The 26,904-nt window shown below is 39.0% G+C and overlaps 1 protein-coding gene across 1 annotated transcript; it reads right to left on the minus strand.

The window, feature by feature from the left end:
• Positions 1-522: 522 nt before the first annotated feature.
• On the minus strand, positions 523-26,693 carry AcCoAS (acetyl coenzyme A synthase). The gene is made up of 7 exons (XM_065234622.1): positions 26,087-26,693; positions 2,590-2,785; positions 2,301-2,534; positions 1,775-2,238; positions 1,550-1,718; positions 1,300-1,489; positions 523-1,234 (listed from the first exon to the last, which is right to left on the minus strand). The coding sequence occupies exons 1-7, from the start codon at positions 26,395-26,397 to the stop codon at positions 792-794; spliced, it is 2,007 nt and encodes a 668-aa protein (XP_065090694.1). The 5' UTR covers positions 26,398-26,693; the 3' UTR covers positions 523-791.
• Positions 26,694-26,904: the final 211 nt, after the last annotated feature.

The raw sequence follows: 26,904 nt of genomic DNA on the forward strand, positions 1-26,904 counted from the left end.
ACAGAACTACGATTGTTTTGAGTGGTTGTATTTTAAAAAACAGAATCTGTTTATTTGATACTATAAAAAAAATATAAAAAATATAGTATGGAATAACAAACTATCTGTGCACAAGCTGGAATACTTAAAAGCTAAAGGTTTTTGTGTAGTTGTTGCTAGATTAAGCCATTCGATTTCTGTTTGCCTCCAAATGGGTTGCGTTTCGCTTCAAGCGAAACTTTCTCACAACTTTGCCTAATACTTAAAACTAGAAAGATAAAACATACATGTATGCGTACGCGAAGCACATCTACATCTACATCGACGAGTTTTCCGTAAAAGATTCACTGTTTCACATTGTTTTGCTTGCAACCGGAATGTGATGTCTTCTTAAGCACATTTGCGCTCAACACTGAATCCTGCTTAGGTTGTTTAAAATTCCATCTGTTTGTTATGCTTTGTCTAGAGTGTATAATCCTTTATCAACAGTATTAGACCATTTCGAAATAGTAGATATATAATAATGTAAATGTTGTGTTCTGCTTCTAATCGGTTCATGGTTTCCATGCATGTCACTGTCGTTAGCACCATTCTCGAGCAAGATCTTACAGTTTCCCATTAAAGTCTTTCTTACTTAGCCAATTGCTAAGCCCGCCAAAATAGATTGGTTAAGGTAAGTATATCCGATATAAGTTGTGTCAGTTTACGTCATGATATCATTCCCGTATGATACCGGTTCTCTCTAAACTCTAAACTAGTTCCAAATCGTTCCGACCTTTCTGCCGTTGAGATCACTAGTACAAGGAACAATCTTAAGCTACCGGTCGGTTGGCGAAGAGCTGCTCAATGATTGCTTCGTCGGCCAGGGTCGAAGTGTCGCCAATCTCTCGATCGTTGATGGCAATCTTCCGCAGAACTCGTCGCATAATCTTGCCAGATCGGGTCTTCGGTAGTCCGGGAGCATGCTGGATCACGTCCGGCTGGGCAAATGGACCAATTCGTTCCCGGACCAGAATCTTCAGTTCGTTGATTAGCGTCTTGTCAAAGGCTTCGTTCTGGTTCGGAGTGATGAAGCAGTACAGACATTCACCTTTCACCGGATGCGGCCGAGAGACAACTGCAGCTTCCGATACGCGAGAATGTTCAGTGAGCACGGACTCCACTTCGGCCGTTGACATCAGGTGACCGGAAACGTTGAGCATATCGTCCACACGGCCTGTGACCCAGTAGTAGCCGTCCGCATCCCGTCGGGCACCTGGGAAGAAGAGGTGAGATTTTTAAAATACTGGACACTCTACGGGACGTTAAGAAAGAACCCACCATCTCCGGTACAGTAATATCCATTAAACTTTGAGAAATACGTAGACTCGTACCGGGGGTGATTATTGTACAGAGTTCGCATCATTCCTGGCCAGGGTTGCGAGAAAACCAGATAACCTTCTCCTTCACCGTGGATTTCGTTGCCACTTTCATCCAGCAGAGTTGGTTTAACTCCAAAGAACGGGAACGACTGCAACAGAACAAATCTCAATCATTGCCAACCCCATGAAGATCACCTCATTACACTTACAGCTGATCCCGGTTTCATGGGAGTTGCTCCCGGGAGTGGAGTTATCACGTGACCTCCGGTTTCCGTTTGCCAAAAGGTGTCCACAATCGAGCATTTCTCCTTGCCTACCACCTTGTAGTACCACATCCACGCTTCCGGATTGATCGGTTCTCCGACACTTCCGAGGACTCTGAAATACAATGTTGTTAACATGATGTCTACCGCGAATCCCTAGCCGAATCTCACCTCAGTGAAGAGAGGTCGTGTTTCTTCACAGGCTCATCGCCAAACTTCATCAGAGATCGCAGCGCCGTTGGTGCCGTGTAGAACTGCGTTACCTTGTACTTGTCTACAACCTCCCAATAGCGATCCGTATCCGGGAAGAAGGGAGTTCCTTCAAACATCACAGACGTAGCTCCATTCGCCAGTGGCCCATACAGCACGTAGGTATGACCGGTAATCCAACCGATATCAGCAGTGCACCAATACACATCATGCGGTTTGTAGTCAAATACGATCTTGAAGGTCGTCGCTGCGTACATCAGATATCCAGCAGTTGTATGCAGAACTCCCTTCGGTTTGCCGGTCGAACCACTGGTGTACAACATAAACAGCGGATCCTCCGCTGCCATCCATTCTGGGTAGCAAGCCGCTTCGGCTTCTTCCATCTCCTGATGCCACCAGAAGTCACGATCCTCTGTCCATGGGGTCTACAATGGAAAACAATCTTCAAAATTCTCACCTAACTGTGCTTGAACAATTAACAACTCACATCAAACGTTCCATCCCAATCAGGCTTGCCGGGTGTAACCCGATTGATGTGTGCCACAACAATACAAGTATCCACATGGTGTCCCATTTCATCGGCCTTGGTTATCGCCTGATCGCAGATATCCTTCAAATGGAGGATCTTCTCTCCTCGCCACGCCCCATCGGCGGTGATCAGCACCTTCGCTTGGCAATCGTGCATCCGCTCGGCAAGCGAATCCGACGAGAATCCTGCAAACTAAATGCAGCTCCAATTAGCTTGGACTTTTCACAATTTCGTATGGGAAACTTACCACAATCGAGTGGACGGCACCGATCCGGGCGCAGGCCAGCATCGCCACCGGCAGTTCCATCGTCATGGGCATGTAGATGGATACGCGATCGCCCTTCTGGACGCCGTGGGCCTTGAGAACGTTGGCAAAGCGGCATACCTCTTCGAGCAGCTTGCGGTACGTTAGGCGACTGAAGTCATCCGGATGGTTGCCTTCCCTGGAATGGAGAGACAGGGGAGTTGTGTCATTAAATGGCTTTTCAAATCACCACTCTACATTGCGGTTAGTATTTTTGTGTTCTCCAATTTTTAACAAAGAATGTTCAAATATCCGGGATTTTTGGAAATTTTCCAAAGATGAAAAAAATATTTTTGGATCGTTAACTATTTAAATCATTTAAGTTCATGAACTTAGGAAATATTTGGATTACAAATGTTGTGAAGAACACGGCTTCCATTTTACATTTTCAGGATTTACCGAGGAAGATTTTGTTTTGTTGTCGTTATATGAGCACCAGATGAGTAAATGGATAGAAGATTGATGCAAATTTTGTAGATCTCTTGCAAAAAGAAGGATTTAGATGCGTGAAATGAAAAAAGACATTCACTAGCGTAAAATTTTCAGGCGTTTAAGGATTGAGATTTTGAAGTATCATAACTTTTGAATTTCAAATATTATCAGAAAACTACCAATGTTCCTAAGTCCTGTCATAAAAAATAGAAGAAATTGAGGCATTCTTATCCATAACCTTAGCAATTGAAAATTTTCTAGATTCTTGAATTTGATTTTTTTTTCTACCCAAGGGGATAGAATGTTTTTTTTTTATCTTAAACATCCTTGAAATCTTTTTTATTATTTATAAAACTGTCATGACTCTGGATTTGAACATATAGTCACAGACAGTTGTCTGTGATTTAGTCTTTCAAATATCTGCTTGGTTTACGCCTAAAGAAATATTTTTAGTTTAAGCATTTTTCCCCAATATTGATTTCTTTTCCGTACCAAGAACCAATGCTACTAACGCAAGGGAGGCAGCTCCCACACCTGCACCCTTACTATCAACCCATTAACTCATGGACCGGGGACCAACGGCTTACTTCCCTTCCAAAATTTGGACGGCGCTAACTGAGATTGAACCCAGGTCCTTTGGAGTGAGAGGCATTCACGTTTACCACTACACTACTGTCACTGCCATAAATGAATGTTGTCTTAGTTTAAAAATGTCACATCTTCTAAGAAATATTTGTGACATATTTAGTAACCTTCAATCCACATTAAAATTTTGTTGAACACATATGCCCATTAGAGTGATGTTAAATTTGAAATTTTCGCTCCACAATACTCAAACGATTCCAAATTGGATCCTGACTAACCTCTCAAAATTTGAACCCATTTGGTGAGAAACTGAGATGGCACAAACCATTTGAAGTTTGTATGGGAATTATTATGGTAAAACCAAGATTCTTGTTCATGTCTATCTAATAATTCACCATATCGGTCTGCTTCAAAAACTTTCAAATTTGCTTGTAGGAAATTTTCTCAGCTACAACTTTGCTGTAGACCATTTTTTGATTAATTGCAAGGATCGAAAGTTATCAATGGTTCAATGCGCTGATGTCTTATGATCATGCTCAATCAACTGCTCAGCAGGCAACATTGGTGTTTCTGGGGCATTGAATAGGACACAAAAATCATGGCTACTATGTCACACTGTAAAATACAGTGTTGCCTACAGAGCAGCTGCTTGATCATGTCATAATTTTACCAATCTCTTAAATAATTAATAACTTTTTCCTGTCTCGTTTTACATAGAAACGATCTTGAGCAAAGTTGTAGCTGAGAAAATTTCCAATAAGAATGGCTATCAAACTGTTTCGCAGCTCAATATGAAAAAAAAAACTAGAAGGCAATGAACAAAAAGTTGAGATTTCCCATAGTAATTTACATGTAAACTTCAAATGGCTTGTGCGAAGTCTGTTTCTAACCAAATGAGATTTAACTTTGGGAGGCTACTCAGGACCCGATTTGAAACCATTTAATCACTGTGGAGCGAAAAAGTCGAATTTTGCATCAGTGTAATGCCCATTAATTTATATATAAGCGAAGACAACAAATCAAGAAGACTGGCTACTCTTCCATTTTCTCATACAAACGCTATGAGACAGGTACAATCGCGTCATCTGCCGCTGAAAGGTAAATGCTACGAACGAATTTGATAGCAAAGATTGCATCCTCAGCAGAAAGGTTTGTGTATTTGCTAAACTATGCGTTGCTTCCACCTTCACTCAAGCGCAGCGCTATTGCATCTGTCGCTTGGATTTTGTAAAGTTGCCAGTCTTCTCGATATGTTGTCTTCGATATAAGGAACACATACGGCCACTAATGTTTTACGAGAAATTAAAGCCAAAAAAAAAACAATGTCTTCAAAAAATAGGTAAAATTGGGATGAATAGACTCAAAACACAAATTTCTTATCCTCTATGGCGTTTGAAACTAGACGCAGTAGATTCCCTTGATTTTTTTTCCTTTCGGGAATTCATTTTCCAAAGCCGGAATTTCAGCGTCCTCTTGAGATATTGATATCTTTTACCCTTTTTTGTGCATAGTGGCATTGACTGGCATTGAGAGTTTTAATAACTGTGTAAGTGCATCAGAGCACTAAGTTGAAAACCGGCTAAATGCGCACCACAGAAGCGTAATAGATCTAGATGACGAAGACCTTCAGGAGAAAATCTGGACATATTAGAGAAATTGCTGAAACTGTACAGGAAAACTTCAACAAAATGAGAACTTAAAAAATGCGGCCACTTCAGTTAAGATCAAAAAACATCAAGACAGTTCCATCGGCTTAAAAGAATGCGAGAGTTTTTAATAAGTTCTGAAATCTTCGAATGAAAGTCTAGAGAATTTCAAAGGAGATCAGAGATTTGTTGGTAGTTTCATTATATTCAAGAAAGTTCCGAGTACTTCAAGGATGATCAGAGAAATTCAGAGAAGTCACATAAACTTTAGCAAAACAGCAGAAACCTTCAAGTATGTCCCGAAAACTTCAGAACATTGCGGGATCTTCATGGAAGTTACATATTTGGATCATTTTCGGAACATTAGAAAATGTGGGAAAGGTCAGGGAAGTACTAAAAACTACGCTTTTAAATCCTTTGAAGAATAAGGAAAACTGGAACTTCTGTTTTCGTCGTTAGATTTGGTATTTATTCCACTAAGCACAACAAAACGACAGCAGAAACGATGAGGATAAGCATGTTGCTCCACGAAGATAAAATACAGTCTACGACAATCTCAGCCTGTAACAAACAATTTGCCGGACTACTTTGTCTGTCAAAGTGTATTGACGACGCAAAGCACGTCGTCTCGCATCATATTTTACAAGTCAGCATTTCAATAGGGTTTTCGTCAATGAGAATCGAGACATGTTGCACGTCAGTTGTCACGTGATATTGATGAAATAATGCAACACTGGTACGGGGACGTCACATGCATTACCACCACGTCTTTTTCCAGGATCTCAACTGCTTCCTCGTTTGACGATGCACCTCTAGTCATTACACCAGCGTACGTACTGGTATCTTACTCATTCCGTTGTTGGTTTTCTTCTTCCGTTAGTTGTTGTACTGGCTGCTTTCGATCCTTCCGCTTGGGGCAGGATTTTATCCGATGCTCCTCCATCTTACGAAGGAAACACAAGTTTTTATACCTTGGTAGAATATGTTCCCCTTCTTATTGAGGAAATGCAGCGAGTTTGGAATCTCCTTTTCTACGTGCATGTAAATTCCCCGTACACCCGTCAGCATATCGAGGTCCGAGACAGCTGGAATGTTCTCCCGTACTTCACGCTTTACATCACTAGGGAAATAAGCACCAATGCTAGATCGCTATCCGGGACCGTCTCGAATGAACTTAATTCTCCTCTACTAGGGGAACAGTTTAAAGAGACGTTAATAGACGGAAGCGGAAGCTATCCGGGACTTCTGGTGGTAGATCGTAAACTGTCACGTGCTGAACGGTGCTCCCAGCAGGCAACACGCGTACCTCGACTGACTTCCCATCGGCATAATGTAAAATTAATTGTTCACGTTTGTGAAGCAGACAGTAAAGCATCAAATCAACAATCAATACAAAACTAACGATTTTAAATTGGCTCACTACTTGACTAGCCTATTGGTCCCAAGCAAATCGATTAACGTATCCCATTCTAGTATAAATTTCAGTACTTCACTATGTTTGTTTTGATTCGCTATGAATGTTTGACAGATAAAATGAGGGGTTCGTGGATTTTCCCAAGGGAGACGACTCTATCTGCGCTGCAGAAAATATTGTGTTGTGCTGTGGCTAGCTGCTCGCACGCTGAGTAGATAGAAAGAAGATTGATGATGATTCTGAAGATTTCCTGCAAAAAAATGATGCGCGATGCAAGTATATGCGAGAAATGCAAGAAGATTTTTCGAAAATTGATTCGCTAGTGTGAGATTTTTTGAGCATCTAAAATTGAGATTTAGATGTGTCGCCCCCCTTGGATTTTCCTATGTTTCGAGGAGTTCCAGAGCTGAGCCAAAAAGTTGAGCTCGTTTCTTCGGGACCTTCTGGTCTTAGAGTTACCTCTATGATCTAATCCTCTGATTTGAACTTGATGAATATAGATTTTTCATCTGCTATGCGATGTGTAGCGATCGTCTGAGTGACACCGACATTAGGGTGTTTCATTTTGAAAAAAGTGATGAATTTTTGATAGGCCACCCTCCAGTTCGATTCATAGCCCCAAAATATGAACCTGTGCAAAAAATGGTAAAGATTGATGAAGGTTTAGAGGTCGCGCCAATGATTTGGATTTTGTATGGAGATTTTGGTGAATTAGTATGGGAAATTATTGATTTTCGTTTACATTGCTCTAACTTTGGTTGTAGTTGTCCAAACGTTGAAAAAAAAAAATATGTGGTTGTCATGACAATGATCAACAAGCCTGTTGTTGTTGCGATGAAATTGGCGTTGTTGCCTTGTACATGTTCATCTGTCAATTTACCCTATTTTGCCATTTTTTCACATTTTTATAATTCTTGATACGCTGCAAAACTGAGCGTAGCAACTGTAGGCTTTTTGTTTATTGCCATAGCAATAACATACTAAATTTTTTCGACATTTGGACAAGTAGAAGCAAAGTTATAGCGATATAAGCGATTTTTTAAATTCTTCCATAGTAATTCCCATACAAATTTCAAATCATTGGCGCGACCTCTAAACCTTCATCAATCTTTACCAATTTTTGCACAGGTTCATATTTTGGGGCTATGAATCGAACTGGAGGGTGGCCCATCAGAAATTCATCACTTTTTTCAGAATGAAGCACCCTAACCGACATCTTCACTAGTTTTTGCTTCCAACGGAGTATCAGCAAAAGCAAACGAGCTTCAAACAATGAGCAAAAATTAGTTGTTTTCGCGTGACTCGCACCGAAAAAACACACAGCTGCTTGTGACAACAGCTACGAGTGAACTGGGTCTAGAAAGCTTCAGAGATGTGAAAATTTCATAATTTGTTAGAGATCTCCACCGAAGTTCAGAGGTTATCAATGAGGCTTAGGGATTCTTATGACCGTTCTGTTAAGTTCAGGGAAAAGAAGTTTACTTCTGGGAAATGTTTAACACTTCAGGAACTTCTAAGAATTCCAGAAAAAAATGTGGAAACTTTAGGGAAGACGAGAAAAGCTATGGAAAGTCCAAATATTTTAAGGGAAGAGCATCCGTGTAGTTGCGAAAACTTCAAAGCAGTTTTTTCAAGGATTTTTTGGGATTTTTAGAAGTTCTGAGGACTTTGGAAAAGTACAGTGAACTTCAGGGAAGACAAAAGAGATTCCCGAGGATGTCCAGAAAATCTCAAGGAAGTCCAAAAAACTTTTAATTAGTCCAGAAAAGTTCGCGAAAAAAAAACGTAGAGATTCAGGGAAGTTCTAGAATTTTCAGGGACGTTCTATGAATATCTGAAAAATTGCAGGATCTTTGTGGATTTTGCCTTGCATCTATTTTTCCCCTTGATTTATGTTCCGTACTGAGTACCAATGTTACCATCGATGCCAGGGAGACAGCTTCCACACCTGGACTCTACATACCAACCTATCAACTCATAGACCGGGGACCAACGGCTTTACTTCCCTTGCGAAGGAAGGCGTGATCACAGATTTATGCCTCAGAAAATCCCGATTGAATCCTGGGATTGAACCCAGGCCTTATGGGTCACTGCCTTACATCTAATATCTAATAGGACATGCTGATTGCAGAAAAGTTCTACCGATACTTCAGTGTCCATTAGAAGGAACTGAATTACGTGTACATCCATTTATACATTCCTATATTTCAATTATGGGCGCTCTTGAAAAAAGCGCAAGGAGTTGAGGTGGGTGAGCGAGTGAGTAACCATGTAAGTGAGGAATATTTTTGAATGTTATTTATAATATAGAACTCGAAAACTAAAAACTGAACAATGAAAAGTGGTCATGGTGACGTTTACGTCACTTTGACATCTCACGGCAGATCTGATGCAGGCTTCTCAGCCGAGCATGCAGCATATAACATCGCTTAATTTGAATGACATACCTTCTACTGTTTATGTGCTTCCACCCTCCAATATTCATGGCGGCACTGTGACAGAGTCTACTGCAAAAGTTGCGTTTGTAAAACACCACACCGTGTAACTTGGCTAGGCAAATTCTTCATTACACGCCATCGCTAGTCAAGGTCACGTTTTTCAGCGAAAGCCACGTCCACGATTAATAATTCACAGCCTAGGTCTTGTCAAAGGAAGAGCAATTGACGGCATCATGCCATTTCGGTTCTTTCTAGATAGGTAAGTACCTACATCCGGCCGATGGAAGAAACTCACAATAGCAAACATCGCTCTCCACGTGTGCACACCACTCCTTTTAATAAAAGCCTTGCATCGCTTTCCATCAAGGACGGGAGCAAGCACCATCCTCTTCAACAGAAAGATTGGGTGGGCGAAGAGTCACTCGTCCGCCGGGTCTGAAGGATGGTTTGTTATTGCAAGAGCTTGGATTCCTGCAGGCCCTCTCCGGCCTGACGCACGTCTTTTCGCTTCCGCACAAGGTGGGGTCGTCCGATTTCTAGCTAAATTCAAACTGCATAGTGAAGCTTTAAAATGAAAACAGAAAAAGTCGATTGACCACTGACTGAATAACTGCTGTTGCTTGGTTAACCTTTTAAATTCCTGAATAAAAAACGGACAGTACACATACAATCGAAGCGTAACCCGCGTGTCGTCATGTGACGTAAAACCGGTGACCGACGGTTACCCCTATATTTCCCATGCGAAAGCGTGTATAAAATTGTTTTCAAATAAAATGAATAACAAACTGTCAAACATTGGATCGGTGGCGTCTCAATCCTGTCTTGTTCACACACAGATGAACCAGCAATCACGGTGAAGGGTATTTTTGCACGGAAGGTGATCTGATGAAAGTGACTTTAGCCAGGAGAAGGGTGTTGTAATAACAGTTAGATGAAAATGATAACGCTCGTGGTTATGAGATCGATAAGACGTCACTAAATGGACGATTAGCGGTCTTCTCGGTTAAAGCGGTTGATAATGGGAGCTATCAAGTGAAGGATCTTGTTACACAGATTAAAGCATTGCTTTTATTTCTTAGAGATAGAATATGGTTGCATTCAGGCTGGTAAGTTCTTAATTGAAACCCCACTGAAAAATTGTCAGGTGAATTTCAAGTTAATAAGTAGTTATCAACAGAACATAGCAACCAGGTTTTGCTGTTGAGTTAACACCTTGAGGTTCCGTTTTTTTTGTTTGCTAATTAATAACACCCAACTAGGAATGTTTACCGACCAGAAAAAAAATTCGCCAAAGTCAACCGTTTATTGCTTGACTTTGCAACAACACAGGGAGTTTCACTTTTTTGCTTTCCCATCAATTTGCGGTGGTGAACGTGATTACTTTAATGACGTTAACGAACGGCGGCAGGTAATACCGCTCAACGAGAACGTACATATATAACCCACTTGACTCAGTGTACTTTTTGTGCAAATATTCGCTTAAGAGCTGTTTAGAATTTTACGTACGTACACGGAAAAACAAAACCACCCAGCGGTTGAGTTCTTTAAACTTACTATTGAGTTGTGCCTTTCATTCGCTCTCACGTTTGCTGGCATCAGATGCGGGCAGTTGACGTTAAGTAAGTGATGCACAACTTAATATTGAGTAATTTGAAGTTGACGTCGGGTGAAAACAACCTAGCACTAAGTAGTTTGTTCACATGTACGCGAATGACAAACTACTTCAAGCCTTTTAACTCCAAATTAACTTCCCGCACGCAACCTTCGACCTGGGTGAATGGAAGTCAATATTAGGTACTTTTTTCGTTCCGTGCATGTTTATCGATATCGACGATGTACCTAAGTGTTCCTAGCAAAAGTGATAAATCAGAACAGACGTCAATTTACATTTTGATCGGAAATTCACGGCCACTGAAAGTGAAGTCACCGCTAATTAAGGTATTCAAGTTTTCGAGTTCGCAGCTGAGTCACATTCGAGCTTACAGTCGTTTCCCGGTTCAATGACATCCGTTATTATCGGATTATGTTTCCCTTATATCCCTAGTCTGCATGCGCCCGAGCAAGCCAGTCGCGGAAAGGTGTGCTGCATGTTGTAGGTAATCGGAACTGCTCCCTGACCTTGCGAGGTATTGCTATTAAGGTATTTCCTATTCCAGTGCATGCATCGGGGCTTTTTATTCACTTATCCCATTAGGGACAGCAATAAGTACAAATCTTTTATAGGAGCTCATACGAGCGTTATATTTGGCTTTCCCTCGTCATGTTCCGCTTTGAACGAGCTTTAATTGACAGATAGTACATATGTACTTGCAATTCTCGTGCGGATTTAGACTGATTTTTTTTTTATTTGTATAGTTCATAAACATTGAACACGGCACCGATCGTGCGTAACCTTCCTCGCACTGGTCTACTGTTCATTTCCCAAACAGGAAAGAATTCTACGAATACCTGAAATTGGTATTGATTAGCTTGACATAATAGGTAAAATACCAAACAAATGTTCCCATAATACCATTCCAATACCAAATTATGCAAATGCAATACCAAAAAAAAAAAAATCGAGCTGATATTATTTTGATATCCAAGTATATTTTTTTGTTAATTACAAAGTATTTGGCTCTTTTTTGGTATTATTCTTATATCAGGCTGATCAACACCAAATTTTGGTGTATGGTCAGAATTAGGTATTCATAAGTTATTTTCTCCTGCTCTGGTTGTCTGACATACCCCGACATGCGGTTAGATCTTAAATGCAACAACTCCGGTTGTACTTTTTTTTTTATCGTAGCCATCGAGCATGTGTGCGGGTTTTTTACGTTAGGGATGACTTTTTTATTTGTGTCATACGAGTTGCTTCTAAAGGTTCAAGGTTAGATTTAAGATATTCAGATGAGCTTGGTCCACTTTTCTTTTGCTTTGTCGCCGTAAAAGTTCTAGCTTTTCAGTTCCTAAATGGTGCGGATTCAAAATTTGCGATTATAAACAGTTCTATCATGGTAAAATTAGACCCGGTTACTAACTGATTTTAGCATCCCGCCTGTAGAGTTATGATGTACGATATGAACCCCTGGATCAGGGGTTGAAACTGTTGACGTTTTTTACGACACTCGCTTCGTTGTCATGCGCGACAGTCTGTTTTTATTCGTACTCTGATGCTCTACCGTCGTCTCTCTTACCCAACACAAACGGTAGAACAACATTCGAGCAAAAAAAAATTTCAAATAACTATCATATGACATGTGTGATTTCGTCCTAATTCCTCAATTTGGAGTAAATTAAACCACTTCTGATCAGAAATGTTATAACTAAGACATCGTTGCTTGCTATTTTCAGAATTCACACAAGCACCACATCAGCAGCTCTTATTATGAGAAAAACTAAAATACATACTTTCGTGACGGTCTGCGGCGACAGTGTCGTAAGACAGAGCCTGTCATATGACATTTTAGTTTGGTACTGTAATTTGATAGTTTGTTTTGCAAGTGTCGGAAGCAAAGGCAGTCGATTATCACAGAAAATATGTCGACTACGGTGACCACTTACAACCCTAGTAGCACGCTTGTCATATATCGGTTGTAGAAACTTCTTTACGACTTAATTCAGTCATAAACAAGTTGCTGCAACTTTTATTAACGGAAGTGTGCTACTCGGAAAGACTGCCCTGGATACAACCCTAATAAGTATGAATGTATTGATGTTCCTTTTAATAGAAGTCTGAAGGACGAAGATCTAATGGCTTAGTCAAGTGTCTGATTGATCAGTATTCCGTGGATTTTTGGTTGATTCAGGTTCATTGATAAACACGGTTACCAAAGATGTTTGGTCAAAATTGAGCAATAGCAATGCGTTGATATGTAAGATAGATATCTGCATGACCGTCGGTTCACGGCATATGCTAGTAAGCGGTCGCTTGAAGCTATGGTAGAATTCGAAGCTTGAATCTCTATCAACGTATCAAAACCAAAGAACTATGCAAAATTCTTCATCATCGAAGGCGCAAACAAATGCTTATTGAGCAAAAGAACGGCAGAGGATCTCAAAGTATTGAAAGTGGGACTTGATGTACAAAGCGTAGATACAGAGTGGCAACCATTCCCTAAATTTCCTGGTGTGCAGGTATATTTTCAAGTAACGTAAAGTAAACCCGCATATAAACAGTTATTCTTTTGTGTAGGTTAAACTATCAATCAACCAAGAGATACCTCCGAGAAAGGTATCCTATCTTCGCGTGCCTGAACCAATAGCAAAGAAAGTAGATGAGAAGATCGTAGAGATGCTACGCTGCGGCATCATCGAGCCTGTGGAAGGCGACCCAGAATGGATTTCACCAATGGTTGTTGTCCCAAAGGGAACCGATGATGTCCGTATGTGCATCAATATGAAATATCCAAACGAAGCCATACAACGTGAGCACTACCCTTTGCCAGTAATCGAAACATGTCTCAATAGACTGAAGAGGTCCACATACTTTTCCCGTTTGGATATTAGCTCCGCATTTTATCATGTGGAACTGCATCCGGAATCACGAGGTACAACTACCTTTATGACAGCCCGGGGACTAATGCGCTGTAAACGGCTAATGTTTGGGATCAATTGCGCTCCCGAGATATTTCAGCGCATTATGACCCACATGCTCGCAGAAATTGAAGGAGTTATCGATGATGTTGTCATATCAGGACGGACGCTTGAAGAACATAACTCCCGACGGAATGAAGTATTGGCAGTTCTAGAAAGCAATCATGCAAAGTTAGATCGAAGACGACTTTCATTTTCTCATACGAACACTATGAGACAGGTACAATCGCGTCATCTGCCGCTCAAAGATAAATGCTTCGAACGAATCTGATAGCAAAGATTACATCCTCAGAAGAAGGGTTTGTGTATTTGCTCATTTTTCTATGCGTTGCTTCCACCTTCACTCAAGCGCAGCGCCATTGTATCTGTCGCTTGGATTCTGGCAAAGTTACCAGTCTTCTTGATTTGTTGTCTTCAGTTAAATGCTAGTAAATGTGTATATGGAGTTCAAGAACTGGAGGTGTTTGGATTCAAAGTCAGTACAGCTGAAATAAGCCCTTCGGCAGAAAAGACTTCTGCAATTAAGAATTTCTGAGTACCACAAACACTAGGGCACGTTAATTTTGCTAGCCACATTTGTCGACAATTTTTTACCGGAGTTATACTAAGGTGGAAACTAACGATTTTAAATTGGCTCACTATTTGACTAGCCTATTGGTCCCAAGCAAATTGATTAACGTATTCCAATATCGTCAAAATTATAGTACTATACAATATTTGTTTTGATTCGCTATGAAAGTTTGACAGATAAAATGAGGGGTTCGTGGATTTTCCTATGTTTCGAGGGGTGCGTCGATTAGCTTGGGAACGAAGATAGTACCAGAGCTTGTTAGTTGTGTTGGAGGGTGGTGTACAAGACACGACCGCATAGTTGACGTAGGACTACGAAATTTTCGTTCGATTTTCTAGTTTGTTGTTTCGGGTATTATTTTGTAATTAAGTGAATTTCATAACTCAACTCTTTTGCAGAAAGTTGTGGTGGCCCTGAACTGTGATGGTTTCTTTATGGCAAGCTTTGTTATAATAACTGGACCTAGTGTTTATTCGCGTTTATACATATCACTTGCGCAGGAAATCAGTTTGGGGCGGCATTTGTGACCAGCATACCTTCCGGTGGTATGAAACAGGTCAAAATTTGCCCAAATCTGCCTATAAATTTGGTTGTTTTGCATTTGCTTATAGCAAAATAGTGAACTTTTCGGGAACATTAACGCCAAAGAACTCACCATCACACTTTTTGTTACATGCCTCATGCATGTGATTTGGTGTACAGCACACTTCTTCCGATATCAGTTGAATATCGGGAATGCCAATTCAAATTATTCTTAAAAATATATTCATATATTTATTTACTGGGAAGAAAAAACCACAGACAAACAGACGTAACTCTTCATTGTGTATCTTCGTTCATGCATTTAACGGTTGATTTGAATATTATCAGCTCCGCGAACTACTCGCCGCAGCGCTGGCATCGGATCACTTTGACGTTTCTATATATTCTATAGAACTTTTATGCAATATTGTTTAAGAGTTAGCGAGCAAGCTTGTTTTCCACGAGAAGCCAGAGAGATGTCGTTACTGAGGTTATATGTTTTGAGATACTATGTTTTCAAGAACAAGTTTTTCAAAGAGTTACGTCTGTTTGTCTGTGATAAAACTGTCATTTTGCAAATTGAAGTTGCTGTAATGTTTTATCGAATAATTTACCACTTCAATGAGGACTGCTACTGTCCTCTGTTTTATCAAATTAAATAAATAATATTGCATACTTTATTTGTAATACAAGAAAGAGATTTGGAGAAAAATGTTTATCTTTGACAATGTATGTTAATTGATATGTAGTATTGGCAAAAAATACAATTTTAAAGAGAAATAAATGTATCAAATAATTTCATTCTTTTATAACGAACTTTTCTTGAAACAATAAACATAGAAAATATAAGATTCTATCAAATGTTTCGTCTTTAAACTGAGGGTTGCACATAAAAATCACATAAATTTTAGCGCTCAATTTTCTAAATTGCCTTATTTGAACGCTTTCAGCAACGGTCCGCGTCTGTTTCGCAGGTTTCCTGCCTTCCTTGTTTCTCACGCGCTTCCGATAATTGCGGAGATATTTAGCAGCAATGTGTTGAGACATTTTGAAGATTTGCACAGAATTTCTCAATAAACTCTTGTCTCGCTTCGAATATTGCCTCTATCCAACGCGGAGTGTAAACACTGAAGCATTTACTGTGCCAGTTGGAATTTACAGAGAATGCTACAATGCATAATCACGATGCTCTTTGAATATGATGTCTGTGTTTGGGAAACAATCACAAAATGAAATTTCGATTGCCTTTCATTTTGAACACGCCGGTAAAGTCAACAGACTCCTCCCATCATGAGTAGTTTGCTATCAAGTAGCGACACCGGCTCCTCTACTTTTGTACTCTCTGTACTCTGTATTATTTAACAATTCGGACGATTTCGAAGATGTCGCGTAGCAGGAGAAAGCATACGATGAGGGTTTCTCAGTTTATTAAAGTGAAACGGAATAAATTTAACCCCCCAATAAGACTACAAATAGAACCTAATTTATTTCCCAAATAAATTATTTGATTTTTGTATCATTTTGATGTATTCAGTGACAAATTGAATGGGTGAATCATGGGTTACTTTATATAAATTCTACTCTAACTCTGTTCTGAAATGAACTTAGTGGCCCTGAAAAGGACCGTTTTGTTATGTTGGTTATAAGTTTTAACCTCCGAAACCGTACAGAGTTCGTCCCTGTCGCTTCAGAGTGTAGACGACATCCATGGCCGTGACGGTTTTGCGCTTGGCGTGTTCAGTGTAGGTGACGGCATCACGGATCATATTTTCTAGGAACACCTTCAGCACACTTCGGGTTTCCTCGATCAGACCGGAAATACGCTTGACACCACCACGTCGAGCTAGACGACGGCAAATTGATTTGTCTGTCATCAAAAAAAAAAGTAGGCATCGATTTCGTATCTGTACGCATTCATCAAAAGTTTATATTGCAAGATCTTGCACAACTAGATTAAAAACTTACAACACTGTGTAACACGACTTTCCATAACAGAGATATTTTACCATATTTGAAATTCTTATGGTCTCCTGAATTAAAATCTAGAATAAATCTATTCTCTAACACGTCACGCGTTTTAGACCTAATAAGAAGACATTGCCTTATTATAAGAACTATTTCCAAAATAAGGAACGAAACGTCGAGATAGCGTTTTAAAATATTAAATGATATAAATAGATACCCAGATCTAATTTTTGAATTACTGAAAAAAAAAACATAGGGTATACGTCCCTAACCTCGGTCAGCCATCGATTACGTTTTTAATCATAACTCATCAATGAATTTACCTGCAAACGATATTCTACTGCTAAATGGTATGCTTAGATATGCTTATCATGTCGTTTGCTATCAGAAACCACGAAAAGTTGAAAAACTTACTTTTTTTAAGACAATAACTCACGAGGGAAATGTATGTAAAATGGGTCTATTGTCCCCAAATTGGGTCTATTTATGGATGCAACTTCGTCCTATCTTGTTTGATCCTCAAAAAAACGCTCTTGGTAACGTTTTCTGATGTATTTTTTTTTATCACTATCACTGTTAACTTAATGCTCTTCATTCCTCAAAACATTTCTTAGAGAAAATTTTACGAAAACTACATTAAATCACTCAATTTAAAAATTAAAAATTAAAAATTTCGCTTATCGTCTTTTGACCGCAGAATATCTAAATCAGAACATTGTGATGTTCATTATACAGGTTTGGCAGAAAAAATCTCCCTTCCTGTTCGTTCCTTATCATCCAAATGCAAAACAACATTGTTGACGTTACTCTTATTGCTATATGCTGTCAAATGAATTTCATGGGCCATAGTTAGGAACATAGAAAAGAAATGTGTCCCTAAAGTTGGGTCCATGTTTTACTTGTGAAAACGTTGTTAAACAATTAAAATAAACATAAAATATTCAAACAGCAACTGTAAGTTTTACGTCTAGTGTGTATTATCAGGTAATTCCAATCAATAAATGCCATAATCAGGCCATTTGATGATCGTCAGTGCAACCTTCCCATCTTAACCTTATAAGTCATGGCGGCTAAAAACTCCGAACATTGTGATATTCTCAACCAGTTTTATTACTTACGAGAGCTGAAAATGTATTGAAATGTTGAGATATAAATTGATTTGTGTGTGGTACACATTTATCAACCATCAGTGATCAATATTTTCCTTATTTTTTGTGTAATATTCCTTAATTAATTATTTATTTGCGTGATAGGCCGAATGAAAGGACTAGACCCACATTACATACCGTAACCCTAATTCTTCTACAACATGAGTTGCTATTCATTCTACTGAGCCGAACATCTACTGGACCGAACAAGGTTGAATGAGTCATTAGGTCGACTTGGGAAAGCGACATTATAAAGGTTGAACACGAAAAAATCCGGACACGAAAATCTTGTCGGGGGTTTAAAATGCGTTTTATTGTTCATAGATCAATGTAGCAGCTATACATTTGTAATTATTATGCTTATTGTAAGACCATTGTTTCAGTCTACCTTCTTATCATAGACCATTTCTCAAACTTTCCTTTTGTACAAGGCCCATCATCTTTTGCACCAGCCCTGTTCCCATTTTAAGTGTTTGGCTGCCAAATTGCATTTCCGCTTGAAATCTTTCTGGCCAATTGCAGTTCCACCCTTTTTCTTCAGTATGTGCTTCACATTTGACCAGTATTCCTCAATTGCCTTCCCTAATAAACAAATACTATAAACGAACTGCATCCCGGATGGGTAAACTATCCCACAAATGGTTTGGATGATACACCGAACACGTCGTTAAGCTCTCTTTTATGGTTATTTTTATTAGGGTTAGTTCCGGAGAGTATTGGCCAGATTAATCTCCTTGGGAACCACTGTGACACCATTTTCGCTGTACCACTGTTCGGTGGAATTTGAGTAGTGGCAGCTTACCAAGTCCGGCCAGAATAGGCAATCCACCTCATGCTGCTCCAGAAAAGACAGTATTGTTTTCCGAAGGCACTCCTCCTGGTAAATTTGCTGGTTCATGGTTCAAGTTTCGCTTTTCAGCCCACAACTGCAGATTGCTTGCCAGACAAGGAACTTTTTGGGGAATTTCAATTTCTTTTTGATTTTATATTCATCCGGGGCACTCTTCCGGTCAACCAAGGTATGCAATTCCTGCCCAGAAATTTGATCGAAAACTGCCAGGAGCGGATAGATCGTGATTTTCATTTTGAGCGCGCAGGATCGAATAGCGACGTGCTTGTTCCGGTGAAGCCATACAAATGAAGTTATCCTGACAAACAATGTCTACTTTGACTCTATCCACTCTTAGCTTGATTAAGAAATTTTGAAAAAAAAATCTCAAAAAATGCCTTTATGGCAACATTTTTAATGTGCCGTATTTTTTCGAGCTCAACCTTTAAGCTTATAAACTGTTTTAAACTGGTAAAAAAATAGAATAAGACATGATGAGTCAAATATCGAGTGATCGGAATTGTTTATGCAAGATACCAAGAATTCATAAAATCCTTGAACTTCAATTCACAAGATCCCTGACGAGATTTCAGATCACTTGAAATTTGACATTTGACAGACTAACAAATAATCTTAAAATTTTGGAAATAAGAAAGTTTTCAATAGATTTTAACTTGAGAGGTGTCAGGCTAAAGATAGGAAAACAAGTATCTGAATGAACCATTTGTTTTAAGATCTTTTAGTCTTGTCCTTGGAGATTTTTATAATATTCTTCCATTATTTTCAAGCTTTTGCACTTTGTGGAAATATGATATATTTTGGATTTAGTTTTAATAAATTCCAGATTATTTGTCTTTCTAATCTTTAAATTCTGTTGTCAATTGTTGTCAATAATAGATTGGGGTATGGTCTTCGATTAATTTGCGGAAATTTACAAATCATAGGACTAAGACACTTTTGAAGTTATCAAACTCAATTTATAAGCTCCGAAGTGATTTTTTTTTAAATACGCCTTCTAGAAACTTGTGAAATGAATATGTAATGATAATCGTAAGACGGATCAAAAACCTATAGATCCCCTGTGCTACCGTGGGAAGGAAAGGGTAATAGAGCTTAAACGTACAAAATACAGTACTATTTAGTGGGAAATTGGAATGGAAAAAATTCCAGATTCCCGACGATTTTTATATTGTTGGTAATTATTATAGCTTACTGTCTACTCATTTTTCTTAATAAAATTCCATGAGTTTTTCAGGTTTTTTTTATGATTCTACCATAAAATACCATAGTTTCACCGATGTAATAATTGGTCGGCAATATCATCTATGCGTTATCACAAGAACTTCTTTATGAAAGTGCTTGAAAATAAATACTAAAAATGTTTCTAAATAGAGAATATTTCATGTTGGAGACGCGTGTATTTGTGAAATAATAAAAACAATTCAAGTGTGTGTATGTGTAAGCTAATTGAAGGATACTCTGTGAATGTTATATCTGGATATTTTTAAATATAAATGGAACTATTTTAGAAATCACCCACATTTGCCATTGCTAAATGAAATATTTTTCAAATCAAAAGGTATTTCAATTTTCACATGTTGTTTCACAAGTATTTAAGGATATTCTGCGAGAATTTCAGGCTTTTTGATGAAGGTATTCTGTTATATCTTGGTATTTTTAAAGATAATTAAATAAATTGAACTAGGGGAATTTACGTATTCTCGGCAATCTAAGCAGCTTCCGCACTTCTATTAGCATTTCCTCAGTGTCACGCACACATATGACGTGTCTGTTTGTTTACATTTATCTGCTGCTAGCTACTCTATCCATTCCAATCGACAGAACTGTCCAAAAAGATTTGAAAACGTTTTTCAGGCGCTCCAAACTTTTCAGGTGAGTGTGACTATTGTCGGCAGCCTCTTTTACTTCGGCAACCTTTCCGTTTAAACTGTGTGTTAACCAGTCGTTCTATTATCGGCAACTCGAAATCAGCCGTATTTTCATGTGCTTATGTTTCATTTGAAGAAACGCCTGACATAACAGGTTTTATCAGTCGTAAAAATGTATTAGGATTGATCCTGAAAGACTAAGGAATCGTTTGAATACATTCAGCGAAGTGTTTTAGTGAGAAAATACAGCGAAATTAACGTTTAAACTGTGGTTGCCGAAAACAGTCGATGGCTGCCGAAGCCATCATTTACCCTATATCTTCAAATATTGTAGAAAGCATCCACCTTTGCCATTGATCAATAAATATTTTTTAAGCCAATTTGATCTTCAAATTTATCAAGTTGTATCACAAATATTTGTGTAGATTTTGTAAAAATTTCAGTCTTTTTGATGAAAGTATTCTTCGGCATAACTTCAGCCGGAGTTCCCTGAACTTTGACAGGCCTTCCCTGAACTACGGCAGCACTTACCTGAGGTTCAGCAGACCTTCCCTAAACTTCGGCATGAGTTCTCTGAACTTCATCAGGACTTCCCTGATTTCCAAGAATTGAAATAAAACGATTTCCCTGAACTTCAGCAGCCCTTCCCTGAGCTTCGGCAGAACTTCCCTGAACTTCGGCAGAACTTCTCTGAACTTCAGCAGGACTTCCCTGAACTTTAGCAGGACTTCTCTGAACTTTAGCAGGACTTCCCTGAACTTCGGTAGAACTTCTCTGAGCTTCGGTAGAACTTCTCTGAGCTTCGGCAGGAATTCTCTGAACATTGGTAGGACTTCCCTATAGTTCGGAAAACTTCCCTGAACATCGGCAGAACTTCCCTGAACTACAACAGAACTTCTCTGAATTTCCGCAGAACTTCCCTGAACTTCATTCAGCAAGACTTCCCTGAACTTCGGAAGGACTTTCCTGAACTTTAGCAGGACTTCCCTGAACTTTAGCAGGACTTCCCTGAACTTTAGCAGGACTTCCCTGAACTTCGGTAGAACTTTTCTGAGCTTCGGCAGGAATTCTCTGAACATTGGTAGGACTTCCCTATAGTTCGGAAAAACTTCCCTGAACATCGGCAGAACTTCTCTGAACTACAACAGAACTTCTCTGAATTTCCGCAGAACTTCCCTGAACTTCATTCAGCAAGACTTCCCTGAACTTCGGAAGGACTTTCCTGAACTTTAGCAGGACTTCCCTGAACTTTAGCAGGACTTCCCTCAACTTTAGCAGGACTTCCCTGAACTTCGGTAGAACTTTTCTGAGCTTCGGCAGGAATTCTCTGAACATTGGTAGGACTTCCCTATAGTGCGGAAAAAGTTCCCTGAACATCGGCAGAACTTCTCTGAACTACAACAGAACTTCTCTGAATTTCCGCAGAACTTCCCTGAACTTCATTCAGCAAAACTTCCCTGAACTTCGGAAGGACTTTCCTGAACTTCAGCAGGGCTTCCCTGAACTTCATCAGGACTTCGCTGAAGTTCGGCAGGCCTTCCCTGAACTACGGAAAGACTTCCCTGAGCATTAGTAGGACTACCTTGAACTTGGAATCTTTGAATTGAAGTTGTCATTTCAGTAGTAGATTTATTATAATCTTACAATAATATTATGTTTACGAATATGTTCAAAATTTCAATACTTTCCATTTTTCTAATTTGCAATGCTTGTTAGTATTGGTGCATTTCGAATTTGGGTGTGGTTTGAACGGATGTGGATTCAGTATCAACGGAAAAGCATTAACTTTCACCTTAATACAAAGTGGTAGCGTTTTGCTTTCTTGTGCAAAACTGTGCATTTTTAAAGCACTTGCAACTTTGTAGAATTTTAAAAAAATATAGTAAAATTAAAACAAATAAGTTATGGTAAAGAACGCTTTTTAAGGTGGTACTACCATTTGTACTCCATTTTCACTCTATGACTTCCTAAGTAACATTTTAAATTTTATGAAATACTGCAAAGCAACTATAAAACAACATTCATAAAACCCTGGTCAAGGCTATTTTATCATTAATGCATCCACCAAAACCTCATTAAGACTAGAATATGTCTAGTTGGCCCACCCTGGAAAAGTTCGGAAGGGTGTATTCTCGAAGCTCTTCAAGATTGATTTACTGCAAAAGGTTGTATGACGAACCCATTGAAAACCATTTGAAAGCTACAATAAAAGCTATTTGGCAACAATAAAAACCTTGCCGCTTGCTAAATCCACTTGGAAAGCATCAATAAAGATAGAAAAGGATTTATGAATCTGAGCTTATCAAAATAATTAACATAGAAACTGATGGTATAAAAATCTTGTTGAATATCCAAATTTATTGCAATAGTTCTCATTAAGTGGCCTTGTTTTAAGAGCCTTATTAAATGTTATGTGAAATGTACGTGAAAATATCAAAAAAAAAAAAAATAAGTCCGCCCTCGTAAAACGTCGATTTGTCTAATTATTTTAGATTGAAAAAAAAATATTCTTCAGATCGAGCTTGGCCGAGATTTTTTTTATATAATTTTCACATTTAAATGTTTACTTATTACTAAATTTATCAAAATATAGTTATATCCCTGGAAATATAGATTGAAAATCGAAGATAGTAAAAAAAAAAAACAATCAAACTAATTGTAACATGGCGGTGGCATAATAGTTGATTTTCATGGGCCATTTGTGAAAAAGTTGTTTTGCTTTCAAGAAATCCTTAACAAATTCATGAGGTTTAAAAATGGCTTTTATGAAGAAAACTTGCCGGCTGAATTATATTTATCTAAAGCCATTTTGCTTGATCCTAACCCGTTAAGATTTATGGCAGCATTTATGGAGGCAAATTTGCCTGCAAAAAGTTAAACGTCAAAGTTTGTTTATCTTTCGATAGTTGCGTTGTGGGATCCAGTGTTCTTCTAGGCGATTTTTACCCGATGGATTCGGAGCAGTTACTCAGATAGTTTGCGATACTGTTTTACAACATTTCGCATTTCGAACAGCTGGAAGCGCAATCGTTCCCGATCTCCTTCTTCCGGATGGTTACAGAAGTGCACCATCCAACGATGCAGAGATGTACGCTTGAATGAAATTTCCGAAGAGTTGATTCTTTCGCCGAATAAAATCGTTTCTATGGATCGGAAACCAGCTAGTCTCCGCTAATTATAAGTTTCAGTGATTTGCTGTTATTTCGATTGTCATCTATTCGCAAGATCTGGAGAAAGCTGGTATGTTTTTATACATTCGACAATGTTTTATGAATTCGAGGGCCACGCTCACTTTACTCTTCTCCGCCAGTTCTTGCTTGAATTACAGAACAGTCTTAAGGAGGGATTGAAAACTTTTTTAAATTTATTTTTAAAACAAGACAGTTTTTGACTTTCTTGCCAAACTATGAAAGCACAGACAAACAGACGTAATTCTTCATTGTGTATCTTCGTTCATGCATTTAACGGTTGATTTGAATATTATCAGTTCCGCGAACTACTCGCCGCAGCGCTGGCATCGGATCACTTTGACGTTTATATATATTCTATAGAACTTTTATGCAATATTGTTTAAGAGTTAGCGAGCAAGCTTGTTTTCCGCGAGAAGCCAGAGAGATGTCGTTACTGAGGTTATATGTTTTGAGAAACTATGTTTTCAAGAACAAGTTTTTCAAAGAGTTACGTCTGTTTGTCTGTGATGAAAGGTTTTTTAAACAGCAAAAAAAAAAAAAAAAAATAGCTGAATTACTAAGCGGGAACGTTTTACACTGTGAAATGCTGTATTTAATATAAGCATCATAAATCATAATGGATGCGAAATGGGTACTGAATTGTTACTTGGGTTCGTTCAATTGAGATAAACATTTTTTTTTGCCTTCGAAAAAGTGTCTCAAAATGACTACAATGTTTCCAATCAATTTTATGAAGACATAAAAAAGTTATACTTTATATATATGTTAGCATAAACTTTCATTGCTCAAATAAAGTACTCAAAAAACGAAGAAACATTCCAGAAGACATCAAAATGCTACAGTCAATAGTTTCGTCGCAAATAGCCATTTACCACTTTTTTTATTTCGTTCCACTGTGAGGCGCCAAAATCCTTAAAAGGAACTATCGCCCCACCTCACTCTATATTTACATCTGTAACATTAGAACCGAATTTGTAAGGAATCACTCATAAAAAGTTATGACAAACAATATAAAATTTATTTAAAGAGAGCGTTCATTCGAACAAACAAACTGTTAAATCAGTGATTTCCCACGGAAAAAAGTTCAGACTCGAAAACACCCGCAAACTATACGAAATGGTAGAGGATTCATTCATCTACATAGTTGTGTTATTAATTTACCAGAACTTTAATTTGCAAGACATCGGAGATTGACGTGCTTGTTTGCTAAATCATGTACGCCCTAATCACGAATATGTGTATCAGCTGTAAAAATAAAAGAAGTTAAGCTTTGAAATCAGGAAAAAAAAGTAATTATAATCATTTAAACCTTCATTTGCTCAATCTCAAAATATTCTCCGGGAAAAGGGAAAGCCTTATTGAGTATTGCCAAGTACTAGTCTTGCATAACGGCAATGACCCAGTTTTGAAGCTTATTAGCAAAACAGGTCAGCAGGACGATCTAAAGCATTAGGCACACAACAATCGCCGCCGTCGAGTGTCTCAGCATAGAAACTGCCAATTACCCTTGAGGTAACACCCAATTCCAAATTTCCAAATCGGTTCTGCCTATAAATCAACACCAGCATTGTAGCACTGCGCTCTGCACTGTTACTTGTAACAGTTTGTAACCTCCCGTTGTTGAGACACTGCGGAACGGTTAACGTAAGTAAGTAAGTGATGTGGCGTGAGTAGAAGAAATTCGCGACGGCGACGACGACGACGATGGACGAGTGTGGTTTGGTAACCGACCTGAATTCGAAAGCAACCCTTTAAAACGTCCGAGGCGGGCGCAGTTCAATTATTCATTAATTTCAAAACCCAAAAGCGAACATACAGTGTGACTGACTTGGACAACTTTACCCAGAATAGATGTATACAGTGCTACTCTGCTCTATGAAGTGCGACAGCACTTCATTTCATTGTTTAATTCAAGCGGAATATCTTTATCATCTATACGCGTATATTATTAGCATTGCTCTCCAAACAAACCAAACGGAGAGCAAAGTGGAAAATAGCAACAAACATATACACATCATACGTTCCAATGGAAAACAGAAGAAAACGTCCTCCGTGAAAAATTGGAAAAATCAATGACTGACGTAAGCGCCACTGCTGAAAGACGAATTTATTTCGCTGCCCAACAGAGTGGATGAAAGGCTTCCTTTCTCCTTCGTCCTTGCGACGGCAGGAAGCGCAGGGACACATTCCTACCCATGGACCGACATTTCTTATATAATCGTCGCCAGAACTCACCAGTAATAGGCCACCGTGTCGCCCAGGCCATTCTTAACATTCCGATCCAGTAGATTATAGCAGATATTGGTTGAAGCCCCCTCCATCCATTTCACGTAGATTGGACCCTTCGAGATGTCGAAATTATACGAGAAGAAATTCTTCGGATCGTAGGGAGTTTCCCAGTGGAACTGTTTCGCTACGTTGCTCCAAAATTGACCCGGATTTTCGATGGACTGACGATAAAACTCCTGATACTGCTCCATGCTGTTGATGTACGCCTTGGAGGCGACATCGGGGTGCGGGTTGAAAACCTTCGGTTCCGAGGGCATTGTGTCACTTTTGATTTCCACTGGTGATTTTCACTTTTGCCTCAAACACAAATCACTACAAACGCACACTGCACTGCTACTGTCCCTCGAAAGGCAGGTCCAGGATCGAACGAATTTTCTATCCTAATCGATTCACGGTCGTTTGGAGAATAATGCTTCGCTCCACGCTACGAATTCTCCCCCCGAACGAATTCGCACTCTCACACTGTTCAGGCAGGCGACCCGAGTAAAAACAGCTGCGCGCATGTGAACTCCCAACAATAATTCTCCCTCTCGCAGCACTCACTCACTACTGATAGGCAGGTATTATACAGCCAATCTAAACAAACCCCCTTGTTGAAATTGTTTTTTTTTGTTTTTTTGTTGTTCACAGTCACCACTCACTCGCCAACTCACGACAGATTGTAATTATAAAAATCGAATGATATCACAGCGAAAGCAACGACAAACGCACGATACTTAATTCAGATTCACAAAGCCAGAACATCCATCCGCAGTGGGATACTC

Source organism: Ochlerotatus camptorhynchus, unplaced genomic scaffold (assembly GCF_037179485.1).
Source record: "Ochlerotatus camptorhynchus isolate MF236.1 unplaced genomic scaffold, CSIRO-AGI_Acam_v1.1 ptg000434l, whole genome shotgun sequence".
Lineage (NCBI taxonomy): Eukaryota > Metazoa > Arthropoda > Insecta > Diptera > Culicidae > Ochlerotatus > Ochlerotatus camptorhynchus.